At 42.4% G+C, this 24771-nt stretch overlaps 1 protein-coding gene across 2 annotated transcripts; it reads left to right on the top strand.

Moving 5' to 3' along the window:
* Positions 1-4412: 4412 nt before the first annotated feature.
* Positions 4413-11005, top strand: THAP1 (THAP domain containing 1). Of its 2 annotated transcripts, none has more exons than XM_072155411.1 (3): positions 4413-4751; positions 8623-8818; positions 9380-11005. In XM_072155411.1, the coding sequence occupies exons 1-3, from the start codon at positions 4681-4683 to the stop codon at positions 9758-9760; spliced, it is 648 nt and encodes a 215-aa protein (XP_072011512.1). In that variant the 5' UTR covers positions 4413-4680; the 3' UTR covers positions 9761-11005. The 2 variants fall into 2 exon arrangements, with proteins under 2 accessions (XP_072011512.1, XP_072011521.1); XM_072155420.1 differs by lacking the exon at positions 4413-4751 and adding an exon at positions 4789-4898.
* The last annotated feature ends 13766 nt before the right edge of the window (positions 11006-24771 follow it).

Raw genomic sequence — 24771 nt, 5'->3', positions numbered from 1 at the left:
GTCCCATGGTGGAACTAATAAAAAAGTTAAAAAAAAAGTTTTTCAATACAAAATAAAATAAATCAATAAAAATACCCACAAGCCCCAAAACATATAGATAATGCACAAAAAAGTCTAAATCATAACACAAACCCCACATATATCGTATAGTGTAATATGTTATATATATCGTATAGTGTTATATATATTATATATATATCGTATAGTGTAATATATTATATACCATATTTTTCAGACTATAAGACGCTTCTTACTATAGGACGCACCCCAGATTTAGACTTCCAAAAAAAAGAAAAATATATTTTACACCAATTAAAATATCCCTGTTGGTCGCACTAAAGCACAGCACACACAGACATACATTTGCACACACAGCTAAGCCACACACACACACACACACACACACACACAGCTCAGCTACACACCCACACACACAGAACCCCCCACACACACACAGAACCCCACACACACACAGAACCCCACACACACAGCAAAAAACAAGCCAGCAAGCAGCTCTTTAGCCAGAAAAGTAAAAATGTTATGACACTTGGAAGCCGGCGATGTAAAATTATAGATTTTTTTCCCACATTAGGGTTTTATTTGGCAAATTTAGTAAAACATTTAAAAAAATATTCAAGTCTGGTATCCCTGTAATCATATCGACCCATAAAATAAAGATAACATGATTGTTAGGTAATACGGTGAACACCAACAAAAAAAAAAAAAGTACAGAATTGATGCTTTTCAAATCCTGACGTGACAAAAAAAAAAGTTCATAAATTTTCAAAAAATGGGGGATACCAAACCGCAAAATGGAAAAAGCATCTGGAAAAAAAATACCATCACATGGCCCCAATAATGAAAAAGCTAAAATTTATAGCCTACAAAAGGAGCCAATGAAAACTAAAATCCTGGCAGCTGCAAGTCCCTCCTTCCCTGCTGCGCCTTGCTGTGCGCCCATAAAACAATTAACGGCCACATGTGGGGGTCTCTGTACGTGGGAGAAATTGCATAACAAATTTTAAGATGAGTTTTCTCTTTTGGAAATGTGTAAATTTTAGGGCTAAATGAAAATGATTTGAAAATGGGTTGATTATATACGGGTTTTAATGCTAAAAAAGTATTAAAAAAATGTAAAAAACTGTTTTTATCCACAAAATAGTCAATTCTGAAAACACGGAAAAGCGATATTCGATTTGTAAGCCGTGCGACATCAAAATAAATTATCCAGACATTTAAAAAATTATGAAAATGTACAGTACACATATGGTAAATGTTATTCAGCAACTTATTTAGGTGGTTAATCTATCTACCTGAAAACACAATGGTGCAGATTTACTTACCCAGTTCATTCGCGATCCAGCGGCGCATTCTGTGTGGAGGATTTGGGTCTTCCGGCGATTCACTAAGGTAGTTCCCCCCATGTCCACTAGGTGTTGTTGCTGCGCTGAATTCCGTCGGAGTGCACTGAAGTTCACCAAGCCAGGCGCAGGTATTTTTTTTTCTAAATTCGCCGGTTTCTCAGAATCTGAAGTTTTTTTTGCTGACGACCATGCCCCCCTTATTTCCGTCGCGTGCATGCCGGCGCCGATGTGCCACAATCCGATCGCATGTGCCAAAATCCCAGGGCAATTCAGGGAAAATCGTTGCAAAACGGTAAAATTTGTGTAACCCGCCGTAAAAACGCGATTTGGGCCCTTAGTAAATGACCCCCAATGATTTTGAATTTCGAAAATTCATCTTTTTTTTTTTTTTTAATATAAACACCAATCTTATCAGCCAAAATTTACCACTATAATGAAGTACAAAACGTAAGGAAAAAAAAAAATCTCATTATCGCTTTGATAAGTAATAATGTTCAAAAGTTATAACCATATAAAGCAACAGAAGTCAGAATACAAAAAATGGAACCGAGCCTTAAGCTTTAAAGTGGCTGCGTCCTTATGGGGTTAATAAACCAGCAAAAATATCTAGATTTTTTTTTTCTGAAAAGATGGGTGCAGAGAGTACATTAGTGAGCAAAAAAAATGTTTTTTTGATCTTACCAATTGGCTGCAATGAAACAGACTGAAAAATGTTAAGGGGTATTAATACTCTCCTATCACACTTTTTTTTTTTTTTTTTACGGACGTCTATTACCCGTAATGTTAATTCACTTCAATTGGCAACACCTCTTGTATGGACAATACATCCATTTGAATGAACATATTGCCCTCTGTACGGTGTCAGAACTGTGAGGCCACTGCAGAAAAAATGGAGCATGTCCAGATTTGTGCCACGACCACCCAGCTTCCTATGCAGAGGCAAGAGAAACGCTCACTCATCCTCCGGCCTGCACACGTGGCTTTTTGAACTAGTTTTTGGCCATTTTTTAACGGACTGCTTAAAAACGGCCCAAAAACGGGTTCAAAATGCCACGTGTGCCGCCGGCCTTTTCCACATGCCGCTTTCATTGCGTTTGGGAGAGGGTTTGGCCAAAACGCATATTTCATTGGAAACGCATATGCATTTTAGCCAAACCCACTCCCACTTGTGTTTTGACTGTGTTTAAAAAACGCAAAACAGCATGTTTTGGCCGCGGTCAGACGTACCGCTAGGCGTCGGTTCATAACGCGACGCTAGCGCAAAGGGGGCAGTCCTTGGCCCGAATTGAAAATTCGTTTCCAGGGAAACGCATGTGATTGATAAGCCCCCTGTGCGCTAGCGTCGTGTTATGAACCCTTTGGCCTGTTATTTTGCATTCTAGAAAAACGCATAGTATTTGCATACTGGCTTTTTCTCGCCTGTGTTTTTTTTGTCTGTGTTTTTAAGGTGCGTTTTCGAAAATGCATGCGTTTGTAGTCTGCGTTTTAGAAGCTTAACCCCTTAACGCTCTGCGCCGTAGCTTTACAGCGCAGAGAATATATGAAGAGGGCTCACGGGCTGAGTCCTCTTCATACAAGGGTGGGGGTTGTTGCATATTGCAGCAAACCCCCACCGATGATAACCGCGGTGGGTGCGCACCGATCGCTGCTATTAACCCTTCGGTTGCCGGCGTTTAAAAGACGGCGTGGGCGCCACCATCTGTATTCCGATCGTCATCGGGGGGTGGCGATCAGTTGCCATGGTAGCCTCGGGTCTTCGTTTGACATTAGGTATCACCGCGTCCCAAAATGCCCGATCTAAATATAAAAACGGTTATTGATGGCGATGACCTCCGAGACGGGAAATGGCGCCCAAATGTGACTTTTATACCTTTTTACATCATATAATAAAAAGGAATAAAAAGTGAACAAAATGTCGCAAAATGGTAGCAATGAAAACGTCGGCTCATTTCCCAAAACATGACACCTCACACAGCTCCGTACACCAAAGTATGAAAAAGTTATTAGCGTCAGAAGATGGCAAAAAAAATATTTTCCCTTTTTTGTACACATTCATTTAATTTTTGAAAATGTATTAAAACGCAATAAAACCTATATAAATTTGGTATCACCGTGATCATACCAAACCAAAAAGCTGAGCCCACAAGAATGAGACGCACGTGTGGTTTTTTTTTTCAATTTTTCCACATTTGGAATTTTTTTCCAGCTTCGCACTACACGGCATGTTAAAATAAATAGCATTTCGGGAAAGTAAAATTTGTTACGTACAAAATAAGCCCTCACCCAGCTCTGTACACGTAAAAATGAAAAAGTTATGGATTTTTGAAGGTGGAGAGCGAGAAATGAGCGGAAAAACTCTGCGTCCTTAAGGGGTTAAATTACATGCAAATACAGCATGGAGAAGATGATCACTGATCACTGCTTTTTTACCAATTCCAACAGACAGCTGAATGCAATAAACACACAAACGCAGGTAAACAGGTAAAAACGCATACGTAAAAAAACACAAATTTAAAAACACAGCAGAAACGCGACCAAAATACCACGTGTCACCTGCCTAACAAGCTCCAATTTTTTCTTTTTTGCATATAACCAGAGCAAAACACGTGGGGCTCATTACAGATCGTAAGCATGGCGTTTGTTACCTTTGCAACACTTGAGGTGCATTTCAACACAAACCCTGTGTGAACACTGCCTATGCATGCTGTAGTACTATTTGTTGGAAAAGGTACTACCGTATAGTGCTGTCAGATGTCTTAAACATCGTTCGTGACGGGAGAAACCCACTGCTCCATTCTCCTAGCAGTACTTTCCTGCGTGCTTCCCACACCTACATTTTGGCCTTGGTTTTGACTAGGAATCGTAAATTTATTCAGGTATAAAGCCTTGGTAACATGAACTAGCAAACATATCACACTATGTGGACGATATCACGTGACGTCACAATTGTCGACCTCCTCCCTATAACGAAACCAGCGTGACGTATCCACAACACTTGAAAAACGTTAACAGGAATACACAAGACTTGGGCGTGGCTTATGCAAATTGCATCATGTGACTACCGCTGGCAAATGGTACCGCGCCCTGAGTTAGCAAATGTGACGACAGTTGAAGCGCTGGCAGCCATCTTGGAGCCGGGAGGAGCGCTACCTACAAATTTCTCTCTCTTTATAAAACGATAATCGGCGGCGGCTAACATATATTTATACATCTGGAGTGTAGACCGAGGCGGCTTCTTGTTATTCCTTTCTTTCTACGAGGAAGATTCAAGTATTAACCAGGGATAACACAAAACGAGGTGGAGTAAATCGGCGCGATGGTGCAGTCCTGCTCTGCTTACGGTTGCAAAAACCGATATGACAAGGATAAACCCATCTCTTTTCATAAGTGAGTAATATACGGGAAGATGTACGGGGACGGTGGTTTTTAGCCTTGCTTGGAGCCGTAGCTGCGTGCTCATTCTAAACGTCTGTGTACGCATGCGCGAGCCAGAAGCGCGCAACTTACAAGAGGAGGCAAAATGCGCGCTCTCAGGTAGTAGTGCACGAGAGGGGGTGACGTGAAAAAGGCCGAGTTCAAGCTAGAGCATATTTCTTTATATACATAGCACTTCTATTCAAATTTAATGCTGTAGATGATTAGATATGATGTTAAAGGCATGTCCGTGATGGTGACTGGCCCATCTGCCGCATACTGCTGTGGTATCTCCAGTTAGTCCCCCTCACCTCCTTCAACCAAACCTACACACACATCTGGCCGCTGACCTACTGCATCCAACAACACCACACGTGAATCTAAAGCTATCCTATTCGCATTGAAGGTCCTATACAGAATGGTAATAGGTTTCTAAAAATGTCATGTTCTACTATGTCACTTTCAGAATAGACTTTCCCCAGGTCATGTACTACTAGTGATGCGTCGTTCGCAAACGAGTCGACTCACCATGCCCCCTATAACCTGATACAATCAGGTTAAAAGTGGAGTGGTGTGACTGATTGTCCCTATTATATATTTAAAGGAAACATACCACTTTGGATAAGCAGGACATGCCGTGCAACACCTCAGGGTGAGCTGGTGCCGGCACTTATCTTCGTTATGTTTTTAAACGTTTTTAAAGAATTTTAACACTTTATTAATCTTGATATCTGAACTAGCTTCCCCGCACTGAGGTCCGCGCTAGGCGTGGTGCCCCGAGCGCGGAAGCTAGTTCAGATATCAAGATTAATAAAGTGTTAAAACTCTTTAAAAACATAACTAAGATAAGTGCCGGCACCAGCTCACGCTGAGCTGGTGCACGGCATGTGCTGCTTATAAGCCCTATCCGAAGTGGTAGGTTTCCTTTAAGTACCATTGGAACCCCTGTTCTCATGACCTGTGGGGGTCTCATCACTGAGACACCGACCAATTAGTAAGTTAGGCCCTATCATATTAATAATAATAATTCTGTAAAATTAGGCAAATCGGCCTGAGGGGCTTCCGGCCCCATAAATGTTAATAGAACCTGGAACCCATTAGGCTCATTTGCATAACTTTTAAAGCCTTTTTTTCTTAAAAACAATGGCATAGGAAGCTTAACACCTTCACGATCAAAGACGAACTTTATCGTCCTGGTGCTGCGAAGGGTGTATGGAGAGTTCACAGGCTGAGCTCTCTCCATACATAGTGGATAATACAGCTGACGCCCGTCTGTGATTGCCGCGGTCTGTGCTAGCACTGATCGCGGCAGTTCACCTGTGACGTCATTGGAGGGCGGCGATTGATTGCCATGGCAGCCTACAGTCTCAATGAGACTTGTAGGCTTGCCAGGTGTAATGATCTCTAATAGCCAGCAGATGGCAATCTATTAGAGTTAACCAGTAACATTGCTATATACTGCAATACAGTAGTATTGCAGTATATGGTACTAGCAATCAGACCCTGCAGGGTAAATTTACCCTATAGGATCTGAAATCATGGTAAAAAAAATAAAAATATGAAGTTTAAATAAACAGTAATAATCATAGATATGTTTGGTATCATCACGTCCCAAAATGTCCGATCTATCAACATATAATAGCATTTTTCCCAGCATTTAACCCCGTAATGGAAAATGGCACCCAAAGTCGAAAGTGCCACTTTTTTGCCATTTTGAAAAATATAAAAAATTCTATAACAAGAGATCAAAAGGCCATACAGTCCTCAAAATGATAGCATTAAAAATGTCATCAAAAGTCACAAAATGACACCACCCACAGCTCCGTGCATTGAAGTATGAAAAAGTTATTTGTGCCAGAACATATTTTTTTTTTGTACAGAAGGTTTTAATTTTTTTAAATGTATGAAAACATTATAAAACCTATACAAATTTGGTATCCTCGTGATCATACTGAACCTAAGAATAAAGTATACATGTGATTTGGGGCGCTTAGTGAAAGCTGTAAAATCCAAGTCCACAAGAATATGGCACAAATGCGTTTTTCATAATTTTCACTGCATTCGGAATTTTTTTCCTGCTTCCCAGTAGACAGCATGGAATAATAAATACTATCACTATGAAGTGTAATTTGTTACGCAGAAAATAAGCCGTCACAGAGCTCTGTACATTGAAAAATAAAAAAAGTTACAGATTTTTGAAGGTAGGGAGTGAAAAATAAAAACGAAAAAGGCCCAACTCCTTAAGGGGTTAAAGAAGAGCAGATCCTGCCAGAGGGGACACTCACCAATATGTCAGTGTGTTTGGGTTACAATCATGAGTGCTCACCGAACTATGCCCGCAAAAAGAATAGAACATGCTCTATCTGAGGCCGTAAGAATGACTGTGCAACATTATTTTCTTTGGAGGGAGGAGGGGTGAGCAGTGCTCTCCTCTCCAGTGCTACAGCTTGGCGGGCATATGTCCATGTGAATGCACCCTAAGGGTGGTGGCACATGTGGCGTTTTGGGCTGTTTTTAAGCAGTCCGTTAAAAAAAACGCATGTGTTTTCAAAAGCTCATGGCGTTTTTTAACAGACTGCTTAAAAACTGCCTAAAAATGGGTTCAAAACGCCACGAGTGCCACCACCGTAAGTGGTATTAATATGTCTGATCAGGGTGCGATCAGGTTTGCTCAGTGAAAAACGTGCATTTTGCATCAGAGTGCAATCAGTTTTCAGTCAGAGTTTGTTCAGTGTTTTTCACTCGCAATTTCAATGCGTTTTTCACGCGCAGAAAATGCGCGTGAAATGGACTCAGGACTGAGCTCTATCTTTTCTATGGCAATTGATGTGTGAAAAACGCATTGCACTTGCAAGCGTCTCAGAGTGCGAAGCGTTTTTGATGCATCTCCATAGACTTGTATGGTGCGTTTTTCACGCGTGTGACTTGGTAAAAGTAGAGCATGGTGAGATTTAAATGCGCGTTAAAAAAAATGCGCGTGTGTGCGTGAAAAAAAATGCAAGTCTGAAAAGACCCATTGGTTACAATGGGTCAGAGCGCAATGCAAGTTCTGCACGTCAAAAGCACGCGCGTGAAAAACGCAAGTGTGAAAGGGTCCTTATGCAAACGACCGTAACTTTTTTCCTGTTCTGTATATGCAGCTGTATTGTATCCAGTCTCCCTGGATACTGTACATATACGGTTCACAACTGTATGCAACCTGTGTTTTATATGCTCCCATTGTCTTCTAGGGGGCATACGGAATGGAAATGTAAATGGAAATAGAAATAGAATAGAAATAGAAATGGAAATAGGACATGCTCTATATTGTTGTATGTGTCCGTCACAATACAGCCTTAAAATGGATGCCTACATCAATGCTACATGTATATACAGGTGTTTTCATATGGTCATGTGCATGAGCCTAAATCCGATTACAGATTGCGGGTAACCTAAGAGGCTTGCACGATCTCTGCAGCACAAGTGTCCTTGGTTAGTTTGGATTTCTGATAGCGGTGGCTTGAATGTATAAAAGTAAGCCGCGGCACTGAAGGAAGAGAAGAACTTTCGGTTCTGACATCCTCAGGTGAAGCAGGAGCTCCCCAACTAAAGCAACCCACACTACCCCATACTCTTGTAAGAGTACTGACCCCTCATCTGGTCTTCTCTCCCAGAATTACTTTGATACTCATTTATTTATTTATTTTTTTGTCTGAAGGGGTTGTCTAGTATAATTCTCTACTCTGGGGGGTCTCTCAGTTTATTATCTTTGTTCTGAATACAGTATTTGACTGCTGGTCTGTGGTTGCTTTTGTAATATTTTTTTTCCCAATAGAATTAAGATAATAATTTTCTTTTTCTTTAGATTTCCCTTAACCCGGCCACTTCTTTGTAAGAAATGGGAGGCAGCAGTCCGAAGGGCCGACTTCAAACCAACTAAGTACAGTAGCATCTGTTCTGACCACTTCACACCTGACTGCTTTAAGAGAGCCTGTAACAACAAACTACTCAAGGATAATGCTGTTCCAACTGTCTTTTCTTACACAGATGCCAAACCAGCGGTAAGTTAAATTCCTAGTTTAACTTTCTTACATGTTATTATGCTTGTTATTTTCACCATGTTAGAAGGAGCCTACCAGCTCCCAAATCTCCACACAGTAGGAACAACATTGTTAGGTTTTCCAGATCCACCTTTCTTGTTTCCCTGCAGTCTTTCTTTTCAATTTTATTTTTTTTTAGTTTTTTCTTATTCAAATAAGTTTCTCTGTATGCTGGAGAGGTTGTCTTGTTTGCTAGTGGGGGTCCAATTTCCATAAACTCCGCTGAACAAAGTGGAAGAGAGCTTGCAGTACTTCTCCAGGACGCTGTACTGTACACATCCCCCCCCCCCCTCCAGTAGTTCAATAAGCCGGTCAGTGGGGCTCAGACTCTTTCCCTGATTGCACCTTGCAATAGATTGATTGATTGGTATTATGACTTTGGTCAGAACAATTGGATTTATTAAAAAAAAAAAAAAAAAAACTAAAAATATATGATCATCTGATAAATAGAAAAAAATCTTGTGTCCACATCTGTACATGTATGTGTTCATAATCAACAACATTTTCTTTTATTCGTTTTAGACCACTAAGAATATTAAGAAAGAGGAACAAAATGCTCCTGCCCCTGCTATTCCGGAGATAGATCCTGCTATTGGTTTGCTACTGCCTCCTCCATACACTCCTAGTCACATAGCAGTGATATGTGATCACAATTATACTGTGGAGGATACAGTCCATCAGAGGAGACGAATACAACAGCTGGAAGAACAGGTTGATAAACTGCGAAAAAAGCTTAGAATTGCAAACCAGAGGTGCAGAAGACAAGAGCGCAGTCTGGAAAAACTAGAAAAAGAAGTGTTAGATTATAAAAATGGCGCTGGCTTTGTGATTGTCCCAAGCAACTATTTTGAAGTGTACAATGAGGCTGAAAGAACTGAGACTCCTACAATTATAAATATATAGTTCTGGAGGTGATTAATCAGACAACATAATGCAAATCCATCACAGCATAACCCTTGCTTTAATATAAGTTCCTTGCTACCTTATTCTATTATGTTTGGTTTTCTAAGGGTATATTCGTAGTGTATTTTGAATTGTATTTATACTGTGATTCAGAAAACCTCCTCAAAAATGCTATAACAATGCTACAACAGCTTTTGACGATCTGAAGGGATCACAAACAACTAATTGTTAAACCTGCCTATATACCTCACTACCAAACTGTTTGTTTATTGTAACCAATTGCCATTCTATAAAACATTTTGTATTAACAGGTTTCTAGTGATTTGGTAAATAGATAAAGCATAGTAATCGTTTCATGGTTGCTTAAAAACTTATTATACTGCAAACTGTTTGCTTTCTAGGCTTAAATTTGAAATAATTTATGTGTGTTATAAGCCTCATAACAGATAAAGATTAAAGGGGCAGATTTTTTTGACATGTCCTTCATATTCACACCAGGAACTTTTCTCATTATTTCACAGTATTCTAGTGTTAACCCCACTCACACACACACACACACCACCCCAACACCTGCTCATGGCTCATGGTCTTCAGCACACACTAAAACCAGCAAAGCAGCCATGGAATGCTTCAAGGGGTGTATCGCTGGATCATCACGGTAAAACGGGACAAGTAGTACTGTCTATTATTTTCCTGTCCTGCATCTGGGGGACATATAAAAAATAAACCCTTTAATGATGATGGTCTCTGATTTGTTATGATACATTTACATGAAATGAGTGGATGAGTTTCTTTATATTTTATAAAAAGGTTTCAAAGCAATGATGCTTAAAAGTAATATTTGGAAGTATCAATTCAAATGCAGGTTTATTCCAAAATCTTTTAATCCCATACATAAATATATAGAGCAGCATAAAATATGAGAAGAATCTCCAGTGATGTCTGATAACTACATTTTTTTTCTTCATTAATTACCATTATTTTTCTTTAAAGTTTTATGTTTCTGATATAAGTATCAAGAGTGAATGAAGATAACTTTTTGATATAGGTGAAAAAATACTTGTTTTTGTACAGTTCAATTAAAGCCACTCAAGTTATAAAATGCTATCCAATGCAGGAAACTGTAAGATTGTGTCCACAAAAATATGGGTGACATGGTTCTTTTCAAATTTTTTTCTCCTGGCAAAATATTTTGCTAGCTGTCCAGTGTATTTCAATAAATAAATTTTCAAAATGTAAACATTATATGTGATGGATTTTCTAATTATTCTTCATTTTGTAAAACCGTTTTTTAAGGAAATCTACCATTTAAATAAAGTATTCTAAAACAGGGACACTTACTCCTAGATCCCGGCACTGTAACAGTGGTTCTGTCATGGTATATTTTCAACACTGGAGTTGGCGTTGGGTTACATTGCTGAATTACATAAAGCTAAGTTTATTTCCCCCTCATGAAATGTGTGACCTGCTCTGGCCCCTCTTGGGCCAACCTCAAATGTTGGCTTATTGGAAATATTCACCTTGTTATATTATCTGTAAATGGCCTGGCCCCTATCATGAGTTCTATACCAAAAATAAAAGATCCCCACCATCTGTAAAAAGTCTGAGCATACAGTGGGTTTGGAAAGTATTTGGACACCTTTAAATTTTTCACTTTGTTTCATTGCAGCCAATTGGGAAGATCAAAAAAAGCATTTTTATTTGCTCATTAATGGACATTCTGCACCCCATGTTGACAAAAAAATGTAGATATTTTTGCTAATTAATTTAACAAGGAATGCTGAAAAATCACATGGTCATAAGTATTCAGACTCTTTGTTATGACGCTTATTTTTAACTGCTGTCTACTTCCTTCTAATCCTCCGTAAAGGGGTATTCCCATTTCAGCAAATTAATGTTATTGTTTGTATGATGAGAAATGATACGATTTTCCAAAATACTTTCTGTATCAACTCCTTGCGGTTTTCTGGACCTCTGCTTGCTGCGATTCTACAAAAATCTTCATTGTTTACTTCCAGTGGACATAAATCTGACCAAGGTCACACAGGAGCACAGCTTGTTAGTAACGGAGAGGGTAATCAGAACTGCAACTGTGTGTCCGTGGTCAGATTTCTGTCCACTGAAAGTAAACAATGAAGTTTTGTATAGAATGTCAGCACTCAGAGATCTAGAAAACAAGGAGGAATTGATACAGAAAGTATATTTGAAAATTTGATAACTTTTCATTATTCAAACAATAACATTTATTTGACGAAATGGGAACACCCCTTTAACCCCTATTTTGGCCTCTAGGATGCGGCTCCATTTTTTCAATTATAGTATCATTATAAGTGGTTATAGCTATGGAACACTTTAACATATCCAGTGTATTTTGTGATTGTTTTCTTGTGACATATTGTACTTCAAATTAGTTAAAAAAGTTGGATGATAACTTTTGTATTTAGTTATTAACTCCTTAGCGCTCAGTTCCGCACTAATCGACGTGGAATTCCGCTATTGGCAATCAGCGCCGTACTAGCTCTGCACCGGAGCCAAACCGGCATCGGGAGTCGCGGGGTGTTAGCGGTAATCTACCGCTGACATCCCCTAGTAACACCCACGGTCCGAGTGGGCTCCGATTGTGGGTGTTTAACCGGTTAATCGCAGTGCATAGGCTGACAGTGTTAATACCCTGCAATACATCATGACATCACAGGAGGGCTTGGCCCACTCTATATAATATCCCGAACCATACCCCCTCAACATTAAAAGGACATCTTACTGCATGTATATTTTAGTTTATAATACACACCAATATATTCAATATTTTTTGAACATAGTGCAAATCTTCAGAGCATGGGCAATATCCACAACACAAATCCGATGGCCGGAGAGGGAAAAACTGCATGTTACCCCAATGTATGTAATTCAAACATAATGATAATCTTCGTTGAACTTCGGAGACTATCATTCTCTACGACCATTGGAAAATATCCCGAAAGTGGCACTGTAAAGAAAAGAAAGGGATATATTACAACAAGTAATAAAAACAAGTGTGAATTTAAAAGCCATATATGTTATCTGTTAGATTTAGTAAATTCATGTTATTCATAGTTTATATACATAACAGAGCTTTCCCTTATCAGCATATTTAGAAATTAAACGTAAACTCCTTTTTTGCTTGAGACCCTTGGGATACCTGGTGGTGTCCAATGTAAACAGCCAAAAGGCTTCTCTGTTTCTCAACAGAGCTTCTATATCCCTTCCGCTGTATGGTTTTATAATTAGTTCAATTGCATAAGTACGTATGGAATTTACATTCCCACTGTGTACCTGGAAAAAAGTGCTTAGTTACTCCCTATACAATCCTACTTTTGGGGTTTGTGATGTTCATCAGATGCTCTAAGAATCTGCTTTTAAATTTCCTACATGTTTGTCCAATATGTTTGAAAGCACAAATGCTGAATTCTACAATATATATAACATTAAATGTAATAAAATTAATGAAATATTTTATTTCATATTTTGTTGTATCCAGAGTGTTCCCAAACATTTTCATATTGATCGCATAAAAACATGTTTTGCATCTTGAAGAATTACATTTGAAAAAACACAAAGTTGATAACCAAATCTACTTCCTTTTGTTCTCTTCCAAGAACAAGGATGATGATATATTGCCCAAAGTTCTTCCTCTTTTTGACACCACCCTCCAACCCTCCGAAAGGATTTTTTTTCCATTGTAGGATCATCTTTTAGTAGTGGCAAATGTTTAAAAATGATGTTACGTATACCATTGAAATGTCTTTATATGTATAGGTGGAACCAACTAATCTCTGTGTTTCTGTTTTACAATATTTTGTACTCATAATCGTCCACTCAGGATACCCTCTTATTGACAACCTCTCTAGAATGGAACCTGCTTCTTTATCAAAGTCCTCAGATCTACTACTGTACAATGTAATTTCCCTCTTGTGAGTTATTCCGCTGGAATTGAGCTCATTGTGTATTTAGAATGTTGGCTGGTTGCTTGTAATATTGTGTTTCCAGCTGTGAGTTTCCTATGGGTAGACATAATCACTGGTTGTCCTGGTATCCATTTCAAAGTAAGGTTTAAATACCATTTCATTTGGTTGTACAACATGTGTAAACCGGATATTTACATGATTGTCATTGATGTAGGACACAAAGAGTGGTATGCAATTCAGATATGGGTTGTTAACTATATACATGACTTGTTCCTCCCACCAAGACATGGTAAGATTTGCTAATTTAGCACCCATGCTGATGCCACAAACTTGTAAGTAGAATTGTTTGTCAAACACAAAATAGTTGTTTTTGAGTAATCATGCATCATGAGGTATAGATGTGTATAACGCTACTATGTTACAGTTGAGCCAAATGTAAGAATCCTATATAAACTGAGAAGAAAAGAAGTGTGCTACACTGGACCAAAATTCAATTTTTAATACAATCCAATCTTTATTCCAAAATATCAAAAATACACAACAATTTGATAAAACCAATTAAAAGTGTCAGAAAGAACACAGTGTGGAGTGGGCCAATGGCTCTACTCCATCCACCACCCCTATCCACAAGTGTATGGACAAAATACAAGAAGTCAAGTAGATGTCAAGGTATACAATTCAATGCGTATCAGTGGCTAAAATGAACAAGTACAAAAGATGTAAACATCCCACTAGTATATAGCTGAAAATACAATTGACATAGAGTCACCTTCCAACAAAACATACAAAGTATTTAGACATATGCAATATAACTCTTACAAAAGAGTGCAGGTACCATGTAATGATCCAATGTATAAATAAACCGGGTATAACTGGGCCTGGCCAAGCACACAGGTATACCCATACACAAACCTAAGCCACAATGCGCACCATACACTGAATGGGTGGTAGGGGTGGGAGGCTCCCCACGCGTATCGTCGCTGTGAAGTGACTTCCTCAGGGATATGAAGCCTCTGTAGTGGATAGCTCACCTTTTATGCGCTGTACTCTGGCCTGTGAGTTCATGACCGGAAGTGACGTGCCGCTGACCGGAAGTGACGCGCCGCGGACCGGAAGTGACGAAAAAAGTGTCGCTGTCGGCGAGGAAATTTGTGGCGCATGCGCATCCTCGGCCGAGGAAGAATAAGTTTTAAGGCACAGAGTATGCAGCGCTGAACCTAATGTGAGCGCTAGCAGAAAAACACCTATGGGGCATATAATGGTTGCATAGAATAAGTATGATAGCCCATAGGGAGAATACTAGAGATGAGCGAGCACTAAAATGCTCGGGTACTCGTTATTCGAGACAAACTTTTCCCGATGCTCGAGTGCTCGTCTCGAATAACGAGCCCCATTGAAGTCAATGGGAGACTCGAGCATTTTTCAAGGGGACCAAGGCTCTGCACAGGGAAGCTTGGCCAAACACCTGGGACCTCAGAAAAGGATGGAAACACCACGGAAATGGACAGGAAACAGCAGGGGCAGCATGCATGGATGCCTCTGAGGCTGCTTAATCACACCATTATGCCAAAATTATGGGCAACAGCATGGCCATGACAGAGTGACAGAATGAAGCAAGATAGCATCTAAAACATCCAATAATTGACCCTGACACTATAGGGGACGGCATGCAGAGGCAGCGGCAGCAGCTGCAGGCTAGAGAGTGGCATGGCGACATACCCTAAATGGACTCAGGCTTCAAACCAATGGGTGGCAGAGAGGAACCAAAGGAGGTGAGCAAGAAGCGCTCAAATAATATCGGTACATGATAAAAGTTTGCCAGTATATTTTGTGGATTACACAGCAGGGTGGCGACAAAGTTAACATGGAAGCCATGAAAACAACCCAAAATTCTGCCTGACACAGCTCGTTTGATAAGGGGACCATGTATGGAGGCAGTGAACTAGTAGTAGATTAAAGGTGCTGCAGTTAAAACTATGTTAGTTGGATCTTGGCATGGAGCTGGCGCTCCGCTGCCAGGCGAGCTTTCGCCAATCCAAGCCCCTGTCTCTAGGCTACTCCCCAAACAGCACTTCTAAGAACCTTTTGTATAAGATCAAGTGTAGTAGCGTTCTTATAAGTTTGGGATATGGCGGGTGAGGGGAATGTAAACAGATGCGCAAGAAGCGCTGAAATAATATCGGTAAATGATAAAAGTTTGCCAGTATATTTTGTGGATTACACAGCAGGGTGGCGACAAAGTTAACAAGTTTGATGTGGAATGCCCTGTAATAGCTCTTGGGCGGTGTGCCTTTTATCGCCTAGGCTCAGCAGTTTGAGCACCGCCTGCTGTCGCTTAGCGACGGCACTGCTGCTGTGCCTAGAGCTACCGACTGATGGCGCCATGGCCACGGATGGTAATTCGGAGGAGGAGGTGGAGGAGGGGTGGGAGGAGGAGGAGGTATACTAGGCCTTTGAGACCTGGACCGAGGTAGGCCCCGCAATCCTCTGCGTCGGCAGTATATGACCAGCCCCAGGGTCAGACTCGGTCCCAGCCTGCACCAAGTTAAGTGTAGTAGCGTTCTTATAAGTTTGGGATATGGCGGGTGAGGGGAATGTAAACAGATGCGCAAGAAGCGCATGATGCGCATGGAGCTGGCGCTCCGCTGCCAGGCGAGCTTTTGCCAATCCAAGCCCCTGTCTCTAGGCTACTCCCCAAACAGCACTTCTAAGAGAACCTTTTGTATAAGATCAAGTGTAGTAGCGTTCTTATAAGTTTAGGATATGGCGGGTGAGGGGAATGTAAACAGATGCGCAAGAAGCGCTGAAATAATATTGGTAAATGATAAAAGTTTGCCAGTATATTTTGTGGATAACACAGCAGGGTGGCGACAAAGTTAACAACTTTGATGTGGAATCCATGAAAACAACCCAAATTTCTGCCTGACACACCTCGTTTGATAAGGGGACGATGTATGGAGGCAGCTGTATGGACGACTTTTGGAGGTAGCAATGGAGACAACGTGTGGAGGCTGCTATGGAGACAATTTAATTTGGATAGTGCCTGTATGTGGCAGTCCAAAAAAGTTTTCAAACCAGAGGAGCAGGTAGGTGGCCCTCCAGAAAAATGAAATAGATTGAGTGCCTGTATGTGGCAGTCCAAAAAAGTTTTCAAACCAGAGGAGCAGGTAGGTGGCCCTCCAGAAAAATGAAATAGATTGAGTGCCTGTATGTGGCAGTCCAAAAAAGTTTTCAAACCAGAGGAGCAGGTAGGTGGCCCTCCAGAAAAATGAAATAGATTGAGTGCCTGTATGTGGCAGTCCAAAAAAGTTTTCAAACCAGAGGAGCAGGTAGGTGGCCCTCCAGAAAAATGAAATAGATTGAGTTCCTGTATGTGGCACTCCCAAAAATTGTTTAAAACAGAGGACCGGGTAGGTGGCCCTCCAGAAAAATTAAATGCATAAAGTACTATAGCTAGAGCCAGTGGGCCCTGTCAAAAAATAGCCAGTTTCCTCTGCTTTACTGTACAAAGAGGAGGAGAAGGAGGAAAATGAGGAGGAGGAGGAGTGGATAAATTATTCAGGTTGAGCTTCCTTCACCTGGTGGAGATTGGAAATTATGAGAAATCCAGGCTTTATTCATCTTAATAAGCGTCAGCCTGTCAGCGCTGTCAGTCGACAGGCGTGTACGCTTATCGGTGATGATGACCAGCTGCACTGAAAACCCGCTCGGACAAGACGCTAGCGGCAGGGCAGGCAAGAACCTCCAAGGCGTACAGCGCCAGTTCGTGCCACATGTCCAGCTTTGAAACCCAGTAGTTGTAGGGAGCTGTGTGATCATTTAGGACGATGGTATGGTCAGCTACGTACTCCCTCACCATCTTTCTGTAAAGATCAGCCCTACTCTGCCGAGACTGGGGACAGGTGACAGTGTCTTGCTGGGGTGACATAAAGCTGGCAAAAGCCTTGTAAAGCGTACCCTTGCCAGTGCTTGACAAGCTGCCTGCTCGCCTACTCTCCCTCGCTACTTGTCCCGCAGAACTACACACTCTGCCGCTAGCGCTGTCAGAAGGGAAATACTGTTTCAGCTTGTGCACCAGGGCCTGCTGGTATTCATGCATTCTCACACTCCTTTCCTCTCCAGGGATGAGAGTGGAAAGATTTTGCTTGTACCGTGGGTCCAGGAGAGTGAATACCCAGTAATCGGTGCTGGAATAAATTCTTTGAACGCGAGGGTCACGGGATAGGCAGCCTAGCATGAAATCTGCCATATGCGCCAGAGTACCAACGCGTAAGAATTCACTCCCCTCACTGGCCTGACTGTCCATTTCCTCCTCCTCCAACTCCTCCAACTCCTCTTCTTCTGCCCATACACGCTGAACAGTGGAGGACTCAACAATGGTCCCCTCTTGTGTCTCGCCAACATTCTCCTCCTCTTCCTCCTCATCCTCCTCCACCTCCACCTCCTCCGATATGCGCTGAGAAACAGACCTAAGGGTGCTTTGGCTATCAACAAGGGAATCTTCTTCCCCAGTCTCTTGTGACGAGCGCAAAGCTTCCGACTTCATGCTGATCAGAGAGTTTTTCAACAGGCCAAGCAGCGGGATGGTGAGGCTGATGATGGCGGCATCGCCACTGACCATCTGTGTTGACTCCTCGAAGTTACTCAGCACCTGACAGATATCAGACATCCACGTCCACTCCTCATTGTAGACTTGAGGAAGCTGACTGACCTGACTACCAGTTCTGGTGGAAGTTGACATCTGGCAGTCTACAATCGCTCTGCGCTGCTGGTAAACTCTGGATAACATGGTTAATGTTGAATTCCACCTCGTGGGCACGTCGCACAACAGTCGGTGAGCGGGCAGTTGGAGGCGGCGCTGCGCTGCCCTGAGAGTGGCAGCATCTGTGCTGGACTTCCTGAAATGCGCACAGATGCGGCGCACCTTCGTGAGCAAATCAGACAGATTGGGGTATGTCTTGAGGAAACGCTGAACTATGAGATTTAACACATGGGCCAGGCATGGCACATGTGTCAGTCTGCCGAGTTGCAGAGCCGCCACCAGGTTACGGCCGTTGTCACACACAACCATGCCTGGCTTCAGGTTCAGCGGTGCCAGCCACAGATCAGTCTGCGCCGTGATGCCCTGTAATAGCTCTTGGGCGGTGTGCCTTTTATCGCCTAGGCTCAGCAGTTTGAGCACCGCCTGCTGTCGCTTAGCGACGGCACTGCTGCTGTGCCTAGAGCTAGCGACTGATGGCGCCATGCCCACGGATGGTAGTTCGGAGGAGGAGGTGGAGGAGGGGTGGGAGGAGGAGGAGGCATAGTAGGCCTGAAAGACCTGGACCGAGGTAGGCCCCGCAATCCTCGGCGTCGGCAGTATATGACCAGCCGCAGGGTCAGACTTGGTCCCAGCCTCCACCAAGTTAACCCAATGTGCCGTCAGCGATATATAGTGGCCCTGCCCGACAGCACTCGTCCACGTGTCTGTGGTCAGGTGGACCTTGTCAGAAACGGCGTTGGTCAGGGCACGGATGATGTTGTCTGACACGTGCTGGTGCAGGGCTGGGACGGCACATCGGGAAAAGTAGTGGCGGCTGGGGACCGAATACCGAGGGGCGGCCGCCGCCATGAGGTTGCGAAAGGCCTCGGTCTCTACTAGCCTATAGGGCAGCATCTCCAGGCTAAGCAATCTGGAGATGTGGACATTAAGGGCTTGGGCGTGCGGGTGGGTTGCACTATATTTCCGTTTCCGCTCCAGCGTCTGGGGTATGGAGAGCTGAACGCTGGTGGATGCTGTGGAGGATCGTGGAGGCGACGATGGGGTTTTTGTGGCAGGGTCCTGGGCAGGGGGCTGACTATCAGCTGAAACAGGGGAAGGAGCAGTGGTGTGCACGGCCGGAGGTGAACGGGCTTGGTGCAACTGAGTGGGGTGTTTAGCATTCATATGCCTGCGCATACTGGTGGTAGTTAAGCTAGTAGTGGTGGAACCCCTGCTGATCCTGGTTTGGCAAAGGTTGCACACCACAGTCCGTCGGTCATCCGGTGTTTCCTTAAAGAACCTCCAGACTTCTGAAAATCTAGCCCTCGCCGTGGGAGCCCTCGCCACGGGAGCTTCACTACGTGACACATTTGGCGCTGATGCACCTGCTCTGGCCCTGCCTCTCCGTCTGGCCCCACCACTGCCTCTTCCAACCTGTTCTGGTCGAGGACTCTCCTCCGTCTCAGAAGCACTGTGTTCACCCGGCCTCTCAACCCAGCTTGGGTCTGTCACCTCATCATCCTCCGATCCCTCAGTCTGCTCCCCCCTCGGACTTCCTGCCCTGACAACAACTTCACCACTGTCTGACAACCGTGTCTCCTCATCGTCGGACACCTCTTTACACACTTCTTCCACTACGTCAAGAAGGTCATCATCACCCACAGACTGCGACTGGTGGAAAACCTGGGCATCGGAAAATTGCTCAGCAGCAACCGGACAAGTGGTTTGTGACTGTGGGAAGGGTCCAGAAAACAGTTCCACAGAGTATGCCAGTTCAAATGCCAAATTTTCCTGGGAGGGGGCAGACTTGGGGGGAGGAGGCTGAGGTGCAGGAGCTGGAGGAGTGCCGATTTCGGTGACATGGGTGGACTGCGTGGAAGACTGACTGGTAGACAAATTGCTCGAAGCATTGTCGGCAATCCACGACATCACCTGTTCGCACTGTTCTGGCCTCAACAGTGCTCTACCACGAGTCCCGGTAACTTCAGACATGAACCTAGGGAGTGTAGCTCTGCGGCGTTCCCCTGCTCCCTCATCAGCAGGTGGTGTCTCACCCCGCCCAGGACCACGGCCTCTGACCCCTGCAGTAGTTGGACGCCCACGTCCCCGCCCTCGTCCTCTACCCCTAGCCCTCGGGTTAAACATTTTGAAAATGAAAGTTATAACTTTAATTTTTTTTTTAACTTTTTTTTGTGTTTTTTTGTGTTTTTTAGTATTTTTTTGTGTTTTTTAGTTTTTAAAGCCAAACAATGCTATCTTATTGCTATGGCTATTTTCTAGCCAAGTATGAAAGCACACTGCTATGCCAGATGAGATGACGCTGAGTTATGTAAAAAATAAACGTAAAATAAAAAGGAAATGGCAGACTGTGCCTAATTGAAATCCAACCCCTAATAAATTTTCCCACTTCGGTCTTTGTGATGGATATGTGCGTCACTAAGCGCTAAACACAACGGTCGCAAGTCTCACTCCAAATTCCTGACAATTGGCTAGTATATGCACTGCAGCAAGGACAGCCACCAGCAGATCAACCAGAAATAAAATATATATAACGCTATTGTAGGCGTAAGTAAGCCGTTTGGATTCTCCTTTGGCTATTTTCTAGCCAAGTATGAAAGCACACTGATGAGATGACGCTGAGTTATGAAAAAATAAACGTAAAATAAAAAGAAACTGCCAGACTGTGCCTAATTGAAATCCAACCCCTAATAAATTTTCCCACTTCGGTCTTTGCGATGGATATGTGCGTCACTAAGCGCTAAACACAGAGGTCGCAAGTCTCACTACAAATTCCTGACAATTGGCTAGTATATGCACTGCAGCAAGGACAGCCACCAGCAGATCAACCAGAAATAAAATATATATAACGCTATTGTAGGCGTAAGTAAGCCGTTTGGATTCTCCTTTGGCTATTTTCTAGCCAAGTAGGAAAGCACACTGATGAGATGACGCTGAGTTATGATAAAATAAACGTAAAATAAAAAGAAACTGCCAGACTGTGCCTAATTGAAATCAAACCCCTAATAAATTTTCCCACTTCGGTCTTTGCGATGGATATGTGCGTCACTAAGCGCTAAACACAGCGGTCGCAAGTCTCACTCCAAATTCCTGACAATTGGCTAGTATATGCACTGCAGCAAGGACAGCCACCAGCAGATCAACCAGAAATAAAATATATAGAACGCTATTGTAGGCGTAAGTAAGCCGTTTGGATTCTCCTTTGGCTATTTTCTAGCCAAGTATGAAAGCACACTGATGAGATGACGCTGAGTTATGAAAAAATAAACGTAAAATAAAAAGAAACTGCCAGACTGTGCCTAATTGAAATCAAACCCCTAATAAATTTTCCCACTTTGGTGTTTGAGGTGGATATGTGTGTCACTAAGAGCTAAACACAACGGTAGCAAGTCCCCCTGCAAATTCCTCACAATATGGTACTAGCTGCAAATAAAAAAAAAAAAGTATAACGTTATTGTAGCCCTAGGAAGGGCTGTTGGGTTCTTGTTGAATCACTCCTGCCTAACACTATTCTAATAGAACACCCTAACGCTTTCCCTGACCAGCAGCAGCTCTCTCCCTAGCGGCATCCAGACACAGAATGATCCGAGCAGCGCGGGCAGCGGCTAGTCTATCCCAGGGTCACCTGATCTGGCCAGCCAACAACTGCTATCGACGTGTAAGGGTACCACGTCATGCTGGGTGGAGTGCAGAGTCTCCTGGCTTGTGATTGGCTCTGTTTCTGGCCGCCAAAAAGCAAAACGGCGGGAGCTGCCATTTTCTCGAGCGGGCGAAGTATTCGTCCGAGCAACGAGCAGTTTCGAGTACGCTAATGCTCAAACGAGCATCAAGCTCGGACGAGTATGTTCGCTCATCTCTAGAGAATACCTATGTGAAAAGGAGCTATCCAGAACAAACCATCTAGTGGTCTAAAACCATATCTGCAATTGTGCATTACAAGTATCACATATGAAATATTTACATGATAAGTACATAAATGTAACCTCATTACTGTAAAGGTACTGCTATGGAATAACTATCCGGGAAATGGATCAAGGGGTACAGCTTTAAAGTCTTATACATGAACACAAGATATAATGAATACACACGGTCATAGATGCAATATACGGAGCTCAGAGAACACAGAAATAGAACAAAATATCTGGCTAAGTATGCAGTCGGCCTAAAAATAGAGACAGGTATACATGCAAAAATCAGAAAAGGAGAACACTTGCTAGAGAAGAATATATGTCATTTGGGGTGTTTCAATTTTATGGTAGATTCATTCAGATGTCCTGTTCTGCTGAAAAATCGTGAGCAGCTTTACTGAAGGAGAAGAATAAAAATCGTCGAGTGCAGTCAAATCCATGAACCTGATCGGTTCCAAGAAAAGGTAGGAGCAGACCAGGCTAAATGATGAAAGAATATCAAATATTAACACTAACATCCAAGTGATATGCATTGATAGATAGTGCATGTGAAAGAAGTGTTGACCCATTTGAAGTGCTCAGTGGTGATGTGTTAGATAAAGTATCAAAGGGCACCCTGTGAATAAGAGTGAAATTAGTTGGACAAGTATTCAGAAGGAAATAATGCCCCTCTGTGGGCATGTGAAGAAAAGAAAAGAATCAGGTGGTGTTAAGGGGTCATAAGGGCCCATACTAAAGGAGGCCAATGTGGGGCCAAGTGATGTGACAAAACAAACTGCGGAAAAGTGCAAAGGAGTGCTCATGCTATGGCTGTGAAAAAATGTAAGAATCCTGCCATACCTATAACTCATGGCTATAACCCAGAACACGGTGAAACAGGGTTGTATTGGAAATCCAACCATGCACAAAGAGATTTACACAACAATCCGATCACGGATACAATCAATCTCATTGGGAGACAACCAGAGCTTTTAATGAGTTTTGGGAAGAGCGTGTAAAGTGGGGACTATGGGCTATATTGGATTAAATCTTTCAACCTGTTATATCATAAGAGCTACCAATGTTTCACCTTCTTTGAGTATTTTTGACAGTTCAGATGGAGGGTTTGGTAGGGTTTGTTTCCAAGGGTAAATGTGTAAATGTTGGCCGGGAGGGGGTTTACCTGTTTTTTTTATACAAGCTCTTATTTATTATAACAACAGGACCCCGTTTATGGAGGGATGGTCAGTATCAAGATTAACCATGTTTATCAACGTTAATTGTTCTGAAAAGTCAAAATCATGGTAAAGATTATGGGAAGAGATATTCTGTACAGGAACAGTGATATCTGGGGTACATTGGAATTATGACTTACCAAAATATTTTTTAACACAAAGCGATTAGCATCCTTCATACTTCATTGTATTATATACATCGAAATCCTCTCCTGGAACAAAGTTTATGCCTAATGACGAAACATTGTTGTTTGGTTAGAACATGTTCACTGCAGCTCTCCACCAGTTGGGGCTTTATGACAGAGTGTGCCGTCAGAAGCATCTCCTTAATGCAAAACATATATAAGCCCGCATACAGTTTGCAAAAAAATTTAAATCATGAAGGACTCCCTGACTATGAGATATAAGATTCTCTGATGAGAAAAAAATTTAACTTTTTGGTGTTCATTTAGCGGTATGTGTGAAGAAAACCAGGCAGTGGTCATCATCTGTCAAATACAATCCCAACATCTCTGGAGAGACTTGAAAATGGCCGCCCACCAACGTTCACCATCCAACCTGATGGAACTGGAGAGGGTCAGCCCACCTGTGAAAAAACGTATTGCATCATTCCCAAGAAGACTTATGGCTTTACTAGCGCAATGGGTGCTTCTACTCAATACTGAGCAAAGGGACTGAACACTTATGACCATGTTATATTTAGTTTTTCTTGTTTAATAAATAAGAAAAACTATCTACATTCCCATTTTCTGTCAAGATGGGGTGCAAGAGTGTACATTAATGAGCAAAAAAAAAACCTAAAGTATGGTGAATTTCAGCTTTAAAACCAAACTATGATCGTTAAAGGAAAATAACCATTTAAATAAACACAAACCAAACATACTTACCTCTTCTCCTCCTCATTCTGATCCTGGCGATGGTCTATAATAGCTCAAGGCTGCTAATTATACATGCGCCAGCATCTCCCTCTTCCATGATGGGAGAGGGAGGTGCTGGGGCATGCATGATTAGCAGCCTGGAGCTCCAGACATTTTCTCCCCGCACACCTGGCTGCTAATTATATGCCTGGCATGTCAAGATTAAAGAAGACCAGTGCCAGGATCGGCATGAAGAGGAGCGGAGGTGAGTATGTCTGGTTTGTTTTGTGTTTATTTAACTGGTTGTTTTCCTTTTAAGAGCACCTGTC

The sequence above is a fragment of the Engystomops pustulosus genome, chromosome 1 (assembly GCF_040894005.1).
Source record: "Engystomops pustulosus chromosome 1, aEngPut4.maternal, whole genome shotgun sequence".
Taxonomy (NCBI): Eukaryota; Metazoa; Chordata; class Amphibia; order Anura; family Leptodactylidae; genus Engystomops; species Engystomops pustulosus.
The sequence above is the reverse complement of the archived record's forward strand: the minus strand, read 5'-3'. Positions and strand labels throughout refer to the sequence as shown.

Bases quoted from the DNA above. Each gene is read 5' to 3' on its own strand.
- THAP1 (XM_072155411.1), top strand. From the start codon at position 4,681: ATGGTGCAGTCCTGCTCTGCTTACGGTTGCAAAAACCGATATGACAAG. The intron at 4,752-8,622 runs GTGAGTAATATA...CTTTTTCTTTAG, and splicing joins AAACCCATCTCTTTTCATAA to ATTTCCCTTAACCCGGCCAC. The intron at 8,819-9,379 runs GTAAGTTAAATT...TATTCGTTTTAG, and splicing joins ACACAGATGCCAAACCAGCG to ACCACTAAGAATATTAAGAA.